This window comes from Guyanagaster necrorhizus (assembly GCF_019112545.1).
Source record: "Guyanagaster necrorhizus MCA 3950 unplaced genomic scaffold BT62scaffold_65, whole genome shotgun sequence".
NCBI classification, from domain to species: Eukaryota; Fungi; Basidiomycota; class Agaricomycetes; order Agaricales; family Physalacriaceae; genus Guyanagaster; species Guyanagaster necrorhizus.
In genome coordinates this window covers 108958-121683 of record NW_025064944.1, presented here as the reverse complement: position 1 = coordinate 121683, position 12726 = coordinate 108958, and the positions used below count along the sequence as shown (strand labels likewise).

Below are 12726 nucleotides of genomic sequence, written 5' to 3'. Positions count from 1 at the left end.
TCTACGATACTGTTGCCACCATTCTTATTTGTGGGAGCTAGCAACCGCTGTGATTATCGACAATCTGGATTTGCCACAGACTTTTCCGCTTCCAGAACTTCAGAACAATTGAACCTAGAAGCTTGAAAACGCCACTTAGAATCTCCCCAAGATGTCTCCTCACTACCGATTTCTTTTTCCAGCCCTTGCTAGTAGGACCAAGACCCATTGTACCTGTGCTAGAATTCGGGTTCTCTGTCTTCCAATAATGCTCAGCTGACACCAGTCACTTCCGTCGATTTACGTTCCGACGGTGACATTTACATGCCGCCGGGCCCGTCAATAGGGAGTTTGACCCGGGGCAGCAGACATTCGGTCTCGGGCGCGGTGTGTGGCAGCCCCTGCCCCAAAACATTTTTCTCAGTATCCCACAGATGCGGGGACTTCTCTTTATCACCTCTTTTTTCATGAATCCCCGCTGTAACCGCTTTGCGCTTGTCATTTTTCATTCCATCTTTCATTTCGGCTATCCCAATCCCTAAACTATTATTAATCATCTGGCATGACTAGCTCATACAGTCAGAGTGAGTGACTGTCAATCATTATGTTTCGACAAATAAAACGGCGCTCTAAATCTGCGACGTTGGTCTTCCCTGTGTGGATCTCCGAAAGAAACGAAACAACTAAATCTGTGATACATTCTGATTTCCAACTGGGGTTTACGCCCTATTCAGTAGTATCGGAATAGCAGTATAATGAAATCATCAAGCCGATAAGGCAGGGAGGAACTAAGCTCTGCACTGAATTTACCGGTGGATAGGCATTTTCTGCGAAGAACACCGACACGTAAATAGCTTGAACGACTCAGATCCAGACGTCGAATGTGGCAACAACAAGGGACATGACTCTCGCATTTTGCGAATCTCCGACTAAGTTACAATCGAACATACAGTCCGGCACAGAGATCAATTAGTAAAGCCTGCAAAGGAACTGGAACTAATCGAGTCACTGCAGTTATGATTGACCTGGTGGATGCACAAAAGAAGATATATTGAAGACAAAAGACACCTACAGGCACCTACATTTCGGCACCGAGATGGTATAGGGCCTAGGGGACGGACATGAACCCTATTTTTAATTGGTATGGAGACAGGGACTAAGTTGACATGCGTCTTCCGCCAGCCGCCACCTACTGCGCTCGCTGAATAAAGGGATTGAGATAAGACCAGAGGTAACGGGATATGCATCTTTACCGGTAACATGAGCCCGACTCGGACGACACCTTGATATCCACCTGAAGACTAGTCTATAACCAAAAAAACGGCCTAAGAATGGCTAGAGAAACAACGCGCTTACAGCTATTCACAGTACATCCATCATGCAGTTACCATTGTTGCCCATCCATGACATCAATATCACCTCGAGTCACATCGTCCGTCATCAAAACCATCGGGTATGCAAGTCCATGACATGCTAATGGGGTCTGATCGAGAACGAGAATAGACACAAGTAAATAGGATGAACTCTCTACCGTAGAATCCCCCATTCTGGAAATTCATGGATTATGGCGCCTACCATTTATTAACACAACGACAGTCGGTGTCGAATCAGAATAGTGGCTGGCCAGGATTGTATAGTCACTGCAAATAGTGTAATAGGAAAATCTACCTAGCCCATCTATAGTTGGTATACCCTAGAGTACAGTAGAGAATAAAAGTAGGACTAGCTAATACATGATAACAAGAAAGCGAAGAAACAAGGAACAGTGGTGCATATGTGTATCTATGAATTCTATGGACGTGGCGCGGTGTGAGATTGGCGGCTTCTATGTGAGGCAGATGAACGAAGGCCTTCGCATAGATGAGGTAAAACGCACCACGAATAACATTGCGAAGAATCTATTGGATGAACTTCATTTACTGGAAAGGGCATCCCGGAGCATGTGCGCCTCGCCAACCACAGTGGCAGCATTGAGGCAAAGACTCGGCTCGGTTGACTAGTGTCGAAGAGCAAATATCAGGCCTCATCTCGCAAAGTCGTAACGATGAGGAGACGAAGGAGGATGAGGATGAAGATGGGTATGCAGAGGATGAGCACATTTTCTTTTTGTTGTGATGGCTGGCAGGTTTGGTCTGTAAAGCATTTACAATGCGCGTTCCTTTATATACGTCGAGTCGAGTCATGGGAGGTCCCGGAGACATCAGAGGTGGCATGTCTAGCCCCGAGAGTACATTGTTTCGGCGCTCGAGATTCCCGTCAAGGAAGAAGCACAGAAAAATGAAGTCACAAAAGAGGAAAGACACGAGCCTGTTTCTTAGCAGCCATCTACACTTCCACCCTATAACCGAGTAGACCTTCACCTCGACTCTGAATCCAGACGAAACAATTGGACGCCGGATCGTCGGTGGGTGCTACGCGGTGCCTAGACTTTTAATGCCCGGGGATCTTCAATAGTAGACTATAGTCCAGACTGAGTCGTTCTTTCGGCAGTGGAGTTAGGTGACGCCACAGAAGTGTTACGAAGAGAGGAATATCCTTAACAAATGATTCGGTGGTCCAGATAGACTCGCAGGTCATCTTTGTGGTTTCCAACGACATGTAAGTAATTATGTGAGAAAGTAAGCGAGGTCGTACCACCTAATATTAAGGTTAGTGCGAAGTATAGACTTTGATGTCGGACGCTATAGGCTGATTGCTGTCGCCGAGATTCGCGTCCAGGCTATCACTGACGCCATAGACCCACATACAGCGCGCATATCGTTTCCTGAGAGTGAGGTCGAGACCTTGACATTCATGAAGAACTCAGTGGATCATCAGCGCTCTATTGTCGGGATGTGCCATTCATCTCTCGGATTTCATAGATGGAGCAAATGACACGGTGCAGGATTCAAAATCTGCGGACTTGTCAATCAAGACTTGAAAGGACGACCGTCCCGTCAATAAAACAGTTCATCTGAAAGAATTATTCAGCGGATGGATATCGGAGGAAAGAAGACGCGAATTCGTACCGGCAACTCGCAAATAATCGCCCTTGTATTTCATCTGTCCAAGTTGACTCAGAACATGTCTGTCCGTCGATAGATATTCTTATCGGAATTAACAGGTTCGTACAGAGGTACCTGGCCGCTCTGATCGATATTAAAAAAGTTAAATTACCAGGACCGAGAATCCCCGTGATTGCCCTGCAAATAGTTAGGGACGATCCAATCTTCGTGCTTATAAAAGAATACCGGTGTCGTGTTTTTCAGCCAGTGCCCTGAAGCCATGTCTTAAGAATCAGGATGTACGATAAGAGGTTGATGAGAAACGACAAGATGAGGTGATGGGCATTATTACCTTTGGGCGCGGCAAGAAAGCTTTTGAATATTTGCCATGTGCCATCATGTATCAGACTCGTATCTTGGTAGAAAATTATCGCGTCAATATGGATAAAATAGAATAATTGAAGATTAAAACGAAGTCCGGAGTCGTTGGTCGTGGCGTGCTCCTGGAGCGCTGAGCCTTCGGCCCGAAGATCCTGACTTGATAACGTTTTTTGGGCCAATCAAGGAGGGTCGGTGTTCGCCGTAGACTGGCCCATCAACCATGATGCTGATTATATCCTTCAGGTTGTTGGCGGCCACATGCTTCAGAGCTGTAGCTTTTAACTTGGTCCAACCTTGTACTCTCAGCTTCGACGCGCAGATGTCAATTGCTGAGCAATGCACACAAAAATTCACTGACAGAAAGCTTGACGTATCTTATTGCGCCACCCCCCACAGTAACTAGCCATGTCGACTCGTTCTCTCAGAGACTGGCGGGATCTATTCACGCGATATGTAACTCTAGTATCACCGCTGGGGTTCACTCCGTCACCTTTCAGCCTACTCCTGGGACTACGAATGGAGACCGGTTCGTTGTGGGAAAATGGCTCATAGAAGGCCGGACGTGGAAGTTCCTCGCTGTTCTCGATGGTACGCTCCGTTGCGCCACGTTTTGAATACGCAACTAATTTATTATTGGAATTTTAAGGACATGGAGGAGAATACATTGCAGATTACAGTGCTGTCAATTTCCCGGAAAGGATAGAAAAAGAATTGCGTAAAGCGCTCCCAGAATGTTAAAATCAGTCTCGGGAAACTCTCATAACTTGCATAAATAAGCTTTCGTTTTGTGGGACATACCACTTCGACGTGGAAATCGGCGACGCTATTAAAAATCCCTGCCCTGACCCGTCGTCACTGGATGATGAACAAGCTCAGGCTCTAGTTGACGCCGACCAGGACATTTTCCTGCGAGCATTCTCTGGCACAACTTTGTCTGTCGCTCTTTTATATGAGGAGCAAGACAACGTGTGGGTGGCCTGACTCGGAGACCCGACTGTTGGTACGTTGTCATCTTGCGATCGCTCAAAGGTCCTGAACCTTCTGATATGATTCAGTGCTCGCATTTAAGGACGAAGAAGGACTAGGAGAAGGAGAAATGCTGCTAACCCTTCACAGTACACATAATCCCGAGGAATATTGCAGAAAAGGATACTATCATGAAAGACGAAAGGCTGTTAGGCACTACGCTTCCTACTCGAGGTATACCGCAACCTGTAAGACCTTTTTCCCGTTATTCACATCTTCATAGGTCTTGGCGACCACGCTCTCAAGTTCCCGTCTATTTTCTCTACCAAGTTGTTCTTCAAGCTGCCCACGGAGAAAGGACCCAGCGCTACCTTGACGGTGCACAACATTACAACAAAACGCCACCATATGTCATGAACGTTCCCGATGCTCGCTTCATCGATCTTGCTCCTCTTCGACATCGTAAACCAAAACTTCTTCTATTCATGGACGGTGTCGATATCATCATAGATGGCGAGACAACGGTTGATAAGGATTTCGAAGATCTGAATAAATCGGATCCTGCCTTTGTTGTTGGGAAACTCTTAGGCAGCCGCGCCGATGACTCTTATTCCCAGGAGACACTCGAGCACGGCGTCGAGGTCGATTGGACGGGCCCAAACAGAAACCGGGCCACCGAATTACTGGGAAATTTGATGGCGGGGACTTCAACAGAAGCTTTCGCCAAGTTTCTGGGGCCTACGGAGCGCGGAGAATGGGGTGAGAAGCTTTACTTTGATGAAACGACAATTGTTGTTTATGACCTCGCTTCTACTCTATAAACGATACTCTTTCTCGGCGGTAGTGTATACCTTCTCTACTGTTCTTCCAAAGCATTTGGCACTGTCAGCACCAGCGATCACTGTTGAATGACTGATGACTTTAGCTAGCCCGAGATCCATCCAGAATTGAAGAGATACATGTATTAAATCATGAATGGAAAATCGGCAATCCTCATGAACAAAACCATGTTCGTGATGGACAGCGATATCACCCCGCTGCCCGTTTGATCCTATTTACCATACCAAGACTTTGGGCGCTTAGCATTCAGGGTATACCTTTTCAATCAACTCACTATCTGGCCGCGTCCATTGAAACCATTCGCATTCGCTTATCAGGCTCGCTACCATTTTCAACTGTGATCAGAGCACTGGCAACCCCAAATGGCCCGTATCCTGGACAATCAAATGTACCCTGTACCCTTGCCCATCTCAGGCCGAAGAACATGAACGCGAAATGATCCGTACATGCCATGCAGCTGACATGAACCTACAGGGAAGACAAATATGACTCAACCATGATACTATAAAATGGCTGCGTTTTCAGGGTCTGTGATCCTGGACCCTTCCACAAGCCACATCCATCAGCCCCAGCCACCAACCAGCCACAACGACCTCTTACCCATGTCGAACGGGTCATCTTCCAGCTTATCTAGCTCCGGGTCCTCCGACTCAGGATCATCTGCAAACAATTCCATCTCAACGGCACCGACGAGCCCCGCCACTACAGCGTCGTCTGATGGAGCAACCCCACAAGCCGTTGATTTCCCATCTCCTCCGCCTTTGAGCCAGACCACCTTGAATACAGGAATATTATCCACCCTGTATTCAAGGCCCGCAAACGTTGTATCTATGCCATCGACCCCGAGTCCCGCCATGGTAGATGTGACTAAGATTCTTCGGGAGAGCAGAAGCCGACATTAATGATTGTAAGTGGATTTGCTCGCAATTAAGCTATGAATGACATTTAGTTAGATTTAGGCCCCTCTCTGGATGGGATGTCCTTTTAGTAAATATCTTTTTCGTAGATCCAGTGGCTAGAAGTATTGTGCACATATGATCAGCGATGTATAAAGCTCCATTTTCTATTATTGTCTGTCAATAATATGCAACTATATAAAACGTTAGAAGAAAGCTCATGGCTGAGATTCTTGAAGGTCGTAGAGAAGAATCGTAGTATCATCAAAATACCAGCTGTCATCCCATTCCCCGCGCTCCGCCGGCCCCAGAAAGGATGCAAACGTCTCTTTCGAAGTGCCTGCCATTAAATTTCCCAGTAATTCTGTGGCCCGATTCCTCTTCTCAGAGGAACCCATCCAGTTCGCTTCAGCATCGTGCCCGAGAGTTTCCTGAGCGTATCCAGGGTCGATTTCGCGGCCTAATAGTTTACCGACGACGACAGCCGGATCTAAGGTGCGTGACTCGTTTTTACTCACGAGAGTTTCGCCATCAACGATAATGTCGACGCCATCTGTGAATAATACCAAAGTTGGATTGCGATCCCGAAGGGGAGCGAGATCGATGAAACGGGTGTCAGGTATGTTCATGACATATGGAGGGGTCTTGTTGTTGGCTTGGATGTTGGTCAAAAAATCCTCGCTTTCACACGGTAGCATGAAGAACAATTTGCTGGTGTATATTGGCTCGAATTTAAGAGGGTAATCGCCCAATCCTGCGGCACAGTACGGTCAGGAGGATTCGAAAAGATAATTGTAGAGCGAACCTCGGGTAGGTAGGGCAATACCAAGTAGACGTTCGTCCTGTATGATTGTTGTTTTCTCTGTTGTGGGATGACGCATGACAATCGTGAAGTATTCCAACGGCGTGTGCGTGCTGTGGAGGGTCAGAAGCCTCTCTCCATCGCCATATCCTTCCGGCGACATATATGCCAGTCCTATTTCCAGCGGATTAGAAAAGAGTCATATACAATCAGAGACAACTTGAAGGTAGCGCACCGACAGTGGAATCACCCAATCCAGCTACCCATAGGTGATTTCGTTCATTGTCGAGGAGAGCTATTGCAAGTGTAGAACCAGATAACGCCCTTTGAAACACATCCTTGTTGGCATTCACGAGATTACGAGCTTGTTCGTCGTCGAGCAATGACGGATCGGGGCAGAGTTCCTTAATGGCATCACCGAGTCCTTTATCAAAATAGTAGATCTGACGACTCAAGATCTCTTGTACCCGCTTCGTATATCTTTTTTGAGACCGCCCCTTGTATCGCTCAACGACCCCGCGCAGTTCTTCCTCAATCCTTCCTGGGAGTGTGGCAGCACTATATTCAGCCGTGAAGTTTCCCCCGTGCCCTTGCAAATACGATTTCTTATCAATATCTTCTAAAGGAAATGGGAATACCAAGTCCGTACCATCGAGAACGGCAAGGAATTTCCATCGTCGACCGCCCACATCCCATTCTTGGGCGACAAATCGATCTTGGTTCGTGGTTCCAGGGGTGGGTTGGAATGTAACACAGTGTATACCAGCAGAAATGGTGGAACTGCACATTTGAGTGAACAGTTCTCGCCAGTCGCTAAGAGAACGAGATGATGCCGACATTAAGCGAGATGATTTGTGGCAGTGAGAAACTTGAAAGAGGTCCAAGTCAATTACACGTGTGATGACTATTCAAACAAGGGGAATAGTTTCCGGGTATAAAGGTTAAAACGTATCTCTGAGATCCAAAGGACAGGGCTGCTCAGGAAAGTCAGAAGAGCAGGAAAGGGAAAGGGCCAGCATCAATTGATCAATAGCGGTAAACCCTAACCTCGGACTGTCCACGGCCCGATCGGATCATCACGCACATCTACTCTTGTTCACAACCTTGACAATAACACATTTATTTTCCGAGTAGAGAACTATTAGGACTTCATGATTTTTTCCAGACCAGAGTTTTAGAACTCGCGGTTCAGGGTCGAGTGGGTAAGAACTAATGTTCACGGCAATTGCATCAGCATTACAGTGCCTTTATGCTACCAGGTATGTAGAGTATATTAGAATGAATGATAAGATGATCACCACTAACTAATATGGTATAACTCCTGGAGCATTTCAATTTACATCCTGTGTGTCTTGCTTTGTGCTACGTGCTCATGATTTATAAACATCAATTCTGATAGTGGGAGCAGATAACAGCAGGCACTGAAACTTCTGGTTATGTATACCACCAGCCATGACCTCATCCAGGGCCTTGTTGCCATCTATTTTGACACAATCAATCCAGTTGTTGCTGTTCATCACTGACACACATTCAAAATGAATGTTGATGAAGGATTGCATTTGATTTCATTGCTGTGCCACTTCTTATCTTAGCCATCACTTCATAGGATTCTGATGACCCATGAGTTTTGGCTCCAAGCTTTTTCTTCACGATGGAGATTCTTCGAGCAGGTCCTTGTCTTCAAAAATGTAGTTTACACTCCTCTATACTTTTATGAACTTCAGGTCACTGCTCTAAGTCTGGATTACCTACATGCTCCATCTGACTGAAGGTCAATCTTGCTCGGGGCCATAAACACTTCTGTTCCTAAGTTTGGTCGAACCATCATCTGGGTGGGACTGTGATAGGTATAGGACTACATAGACGGGTGCCGGAGAGTTGCAAGTTAAAATCCAGCGACGAACTCAAGAAATGATTCCTATAATCTTTTTATGGGGCAGCGCGAGATGCGTATGAAATTATACGCAGCTAGCTGATTCTACTCGATCGCCTCCTAGCATTACACGTTGGTCGGCTGGCTGGGGCGCACCAAGAGGAGCATGCCACCTCAACGGAATATAAAACTTTCTTTTGAAAAATCTTTAATGGAGCCACCAGTTGAATGCGACGTCGAATAGTTCAAGAGAATGGGATCAACAGCCAGTTCTTGCACCTAGTAGTCTTTTCGCCACGAGTCTGAGACTCATGATTGCCAATACGCACGTTGCAAAAAATGAGGGGTTTTCGTTTGCGGTTTGAAACCGTTTACATATTCAAAACATTGACTGACACCTCGCCTTCGCAAAATAGATCAGGATCCCTTCCGGTGCTTAGCCACACTTGAAGATAAATCGTAGCGGTCACAGCTCACAAGGCAGTCAAAACCGATGACTTGAGGGATATCCACTCCACATTTTTGAAAACCAAACGGCATGCATGCGGTTACCCACACCCTTCTATCAAGGGCAGACAAAAGAAAGCCATGGACAAAATGTCACCAGCTCTCTGGTTGGGAGTCGAACCCGACAGCATGTAGTGGCCGATGCACTACCAGAGAATGAGTCCTGGCAGGAATCAGCAATGCTCAGTAACAAAAGAAGCAACCCACCTTGGCCTTGCGCATCATCAGATCAAGTAATGAGGGTATTATAAAATGTTGGGTGTGCAGGAGAGTGTTTAGGAATTTAGAACGAGCGGGTGCCAGGGAGATGAGTCTTGCATAAAGTCCTATCGGCACCACCCGGTCTAGCCCAAGAGTTGAAAGGACTAGATATAGTCGTTGATGCGCTCACTGTAAAACTAGTTATGTAATGAATCACCTATGTGTTTTGCTCGAAAATCAGAACTTGCGGGCCCTAGCAAAAACGACAGTGGAGCGACAAAAAAGGTTGCAAAACTCTTCCAGATAATCTTTTGGGGAATCGAACCCGAGATGTGATGTACAGTACTAACTGTTGCACTACAGAGATCATGGTGGGGTTTAGGACAAAGACAAGTTCATGCCTGCGTTGCCTGACGAACCGCATCCGTCTATGCATTTTTCTTCTGAAATCAGAAATTTAACAGACAGAAAGGCAAGAAAAAGTTCTCATCTTTGATAGGGTGATGTTGTTAATTTCTGGGGGAACCGAACCCATGATGCGATGTACACTAACCATTGTACCGACAGAGACCGTAGTAGCGTGTGAAACAACTTGAAGAAGTCGAGGTCTTCCTGAATAAGTTGCCGCACCCCCTGCGAAGAATATCTCTTGAGGTAGAGGAAATGCCAAAATTCAAATGATAACAGATCTGCTAATTTTCTCGCTGGGAGTCGAACCCAGTAGGTTCGCTCCAGATAGTCAAAGCTGACACTGAAGTGAAGTGAAAAGGAACGCACCAAATCCCGTAAGCTGGAAGTGGGAGTATAATAGAAGAGAAGCGGTTCTACGTTTGCGCTTTCAAAGTCAACGTATATGCATCGAGCCATATCACTCCGACACATATAAGGATACCAAGGTGATTGCTAGGTTTAATCTTCAGCGAAGACAGTCGATGTGAACACGGATTGCTAGCTAGATGATCAACTGGAGTCTGGAGTCGTCGCCGGGTTTGCCAAAAAAAAAAATACGAGCAAACAAGGAATACCCTGTAGCTGGAGTCGAACCTGGTAAATGTGTGTGTACGAACCGATACACCATCAAAGGGACAAAGGATGCTGGTCAAGGAAGCATACATCTTCTTCTTAAATTCAGAACAGCAGAAGTGGAACGGAGGCATGACAAAAAGTTTGAAGGGCCCCGAATCGTACTGGACATTGATCTCTAAGAGAATCGAACACACGATGTGATATCCACTAACCGTTGCACTGAAAGAGACCATGGTGGGGAAAGAGGGGGGAGAAAAGACTAGAAGAAACAAGAAGACGAGGTCCCTGAACCTTGCCGAACAAATTGCGGTACTTCAAGTGGGAAATCATGGAGAATAGTTCTTGCTGTCTATCGAACAAAAAGCCGAATAAAATGTGGAGACTACAGCATGTAGATTTTCTCCCATGGATTCAAACCCCGTAGATTGGGCGCTTATTTCCAGTTAGTCAAAAGGGATGTTGAACACAGACCAAAGAAACCCGCAGGCTGGGAATACAACAAAAATACCCACTCTTTCAATTACCCCAAAGTTGATTTATAACTGAGCGATGAGCACAAGCTGTCAAGTGTCTGCAGTGAGGACAACCACAAGATTATAAAAGAGAGAACTTGAATGGGGACTCTGGGACTCTAGAGTCATCTCCGGGTTTGCAAAAAACGATGACAACTCATGGCATAACCCTTTAGCTGGGAATTAAACCTAGCTTCCGTGAAGGAGATGCGAGTGCAAGAACTGATGCGCCACCAAAGGGATGGAAGTCTACGCCGAGGAGTGCATACTATCTCCAAAGTACAAGTACAAGCCTTCGGCGAGGGAAAGATCAGAAACAATTCGCGCAGTTCAAACAGCTAGTCATTATGTACTTGTTCATCGAGTTCAAAAGACTGGTTGTTCGCGAAGAGTCGCGTTTTTTTTGTAACCAAGTCGCCAGAGATGTTTTGGAGCACGGTACGCAGGCTCTCGTCCAGAAACCGTGGTCCAGTGCATACTCAGACAGTCACTTCAATGAAGATGACCTGCCAAATCTGCTGAATTGGGGCGCCAATGACACTGGAGAACAGAGTGAGATTGAAGCGGAACCATGATGTAGATAACATTCAACGCCGCGTGAGCGACGGTAGTAAATGTGCCTTCGCACATCGAATTGCCACTGCCTGTCGGCGATAAACCAGAAAGGTTGTGACAGTTCCGATTTGAATTTGCAGTTCCCTCTTGAACCTCATCCAGCACAAGCTCGCACACTCCCTGTTCCTCACGCGTCATCTTTCCATTTGATGTTGGCCGGCGAGTAATGCCTCTCGCCCATCTTCGACCGAGTCGAGCTGCAGCTCATCAATCGCATAGCAGCATTCCATGTACCATTTGAGATGACTTACAGCACAAAAGGCAGCGGAACTGGTCGTAGACATCCACCAAAATATGGAGAAAATTGCAGAGATCCAAGGGAGAGAAATCAACGATGATAACCTTCAATAGCACTAAACACGTTCGTCCCCCATCCTCGAAACCAAATGCGCGCCAATCGAGAAGACCGCGCGAGAAACACACCAATATGGTCCCACCGACCGCCATGCCCTCGACGCTCGGCCCGACACCCCGATCCTCGTCTTCTCATATGGTGGCGGATTCCACACAGGCTCGCGCACGCTCCCGGCCCCCGCGTCTATCATCTGCCACAACCTCGGCTCCTTCTTCGCCACCCGCGGGTTCATCACCGTCCCCGACTGCCACCTCGTCGACTCTTGTGTACAGTTCCCTGGCGAGGGCGATGCAATACAATGGGTCGTGGATAACCTGTCCTTCCCCGACTCTGACATCTATCTCCTCGGCCATTCAGCGGGGGGGGATGAACATGTTCACCATCCTCGCCCTCCTGGAGCTGCTGTACTCTTCCACTTTGCAACCCCGTATCAAAGGCGCGGTCCGTACATGTTTGAGGACATGCCACCAGATATGAAAAAATTCCGTCCGGCTGTATTACGGTGAAGGCGTTGAGGCCAAGCAGAGAGTGCCATTAGCGTTGTTAGATTCGGCGAGTGTACCGAATCCGAGGCCGTTGCTCGGTGTTGGTGAGAGGGATATCCCTTGTTTGAACCCCGCTCTGGAGAAATTCGGCGTAGCTTTGAAGGCAAGAGGCACGTCGTACGAGGAGTTTGTCGCACAAGGGGCATAATCATGTTAGTTTGGTGTTTGCACTTGGGACAGGGCAGGGCGAGGAGGGAGCGGAGGACGTGGTCAAGTGGATTTATGCCCCGCGGGCCTTGATTAC

General features: G+C 47.1%; 5 protein-coding genes across 5 annotated transcripts; 3 read left to right on the top strand and 2 right to left on the bottom strand.

Annotated features, from left to right (window-relative positions):
• The first annotated feature begins 4218 nt into the window (after window positions 1–4218).
• Window positions 4219–5474, top strand: BT62DRAFT_694187 (uncharacterized protein). Its single transcript, XM_043181901.1, has 4 exons — window positions 4219–4544; window positions 4594–5069; window positions 5155–5401; window positions 5468–5474. The coding sequence occupies exons 1-3, from the start codon at window positions 4441–4443 to the stop codon at window positions 5220–5222; spliced, it is 648 nt and encodes a 215-aa protein (XP_043033170.1). The 5' UTR covers window positions 4219–4440; the 3' UTR covers window positions 5223–5401; window positions 5468–5474.
• Window positions 5475–6264: 790 nt separating this feature from the next.
• Window positions 6265–7636, bottom strand: BT62DRAFT_912873 (protein serine/threonine phosphatase 2C; the record flags this gene model as incomplete). The annotated part of the gene is made up of 4 exons (XM_043183870.1): window positions 6265–6800; window positions 6852–7022; window positions 7084–7437; window positions 7498–7636. The coding sequence occupies 4 exons, from the start codon at window positions 7634–7636 to the stop codon at window positions 6265–6267; spliced, it is 1200 nt and encodes a 399-aa protein (XP_043033169.1).
• Window positions 7637–8835: 1199 nt separating this feature from the next.
• BT62DRAFT_938741 (uncharacterized protein) lies at window positions 8836–9616 on the top strand. The gene is made up of 3 exons (XM_043187597.1): window positions 8836–9147; window positions 9199–9391; window positions 9436–9616. Exons 1-2 carry the CDS (start codon window positions 9061–9063, stop codon window positions 9361–9363), a joined length of 252 nt encoding a protein of 83 aa, XP_043033168.1. The 5' UTR covers window positions 8836–9060; the 3' UTR covers window positions 9364–9391; window positions 9436–9616.
• Window positions 9617–9914: 298 nt separating this feature from the next.
• BT62DRAFT_938740 (uncharacterized protein) lies at window positions 9915–10405 on the bottom strand (the record flags this gene model as incomplete). Its single annotated transcript, XM_043187596.1, has 1 exon — window positions 9915–10405. Exon 1 carries the CDS (start codon window positions 10294–10296, stop codon window positions 9916–9918), a length of 381 nt encoding a protein of 126 aa, XP_043033167.1. The 5' UTR covers window positions 10297–10405.
• A 1285-nt stretch (window positions 10406–11690) lies between these two features.
• On the top strand, window positions 11691–12638 carry BT62DRAFT_694144 (uncharacterized protein). The gene is made up of 2 exons (XM_043181900.1): window positions 11691–11733; window positions 11802–12638. The coding sequence occupies exon 2, from the start codon at window positions 11917–11919 to the stop codon at window positions 12412–12414; it is 498 nt and encodes a 165-aa protein (XP_043033166.1). The 5' UTR covers window positions 11691–11733; window positions 11802–11916; the 3' UTR covers window positions 12415–12638.
• Window positions 12639–12726: the final 88 nt, after the last annotated feature.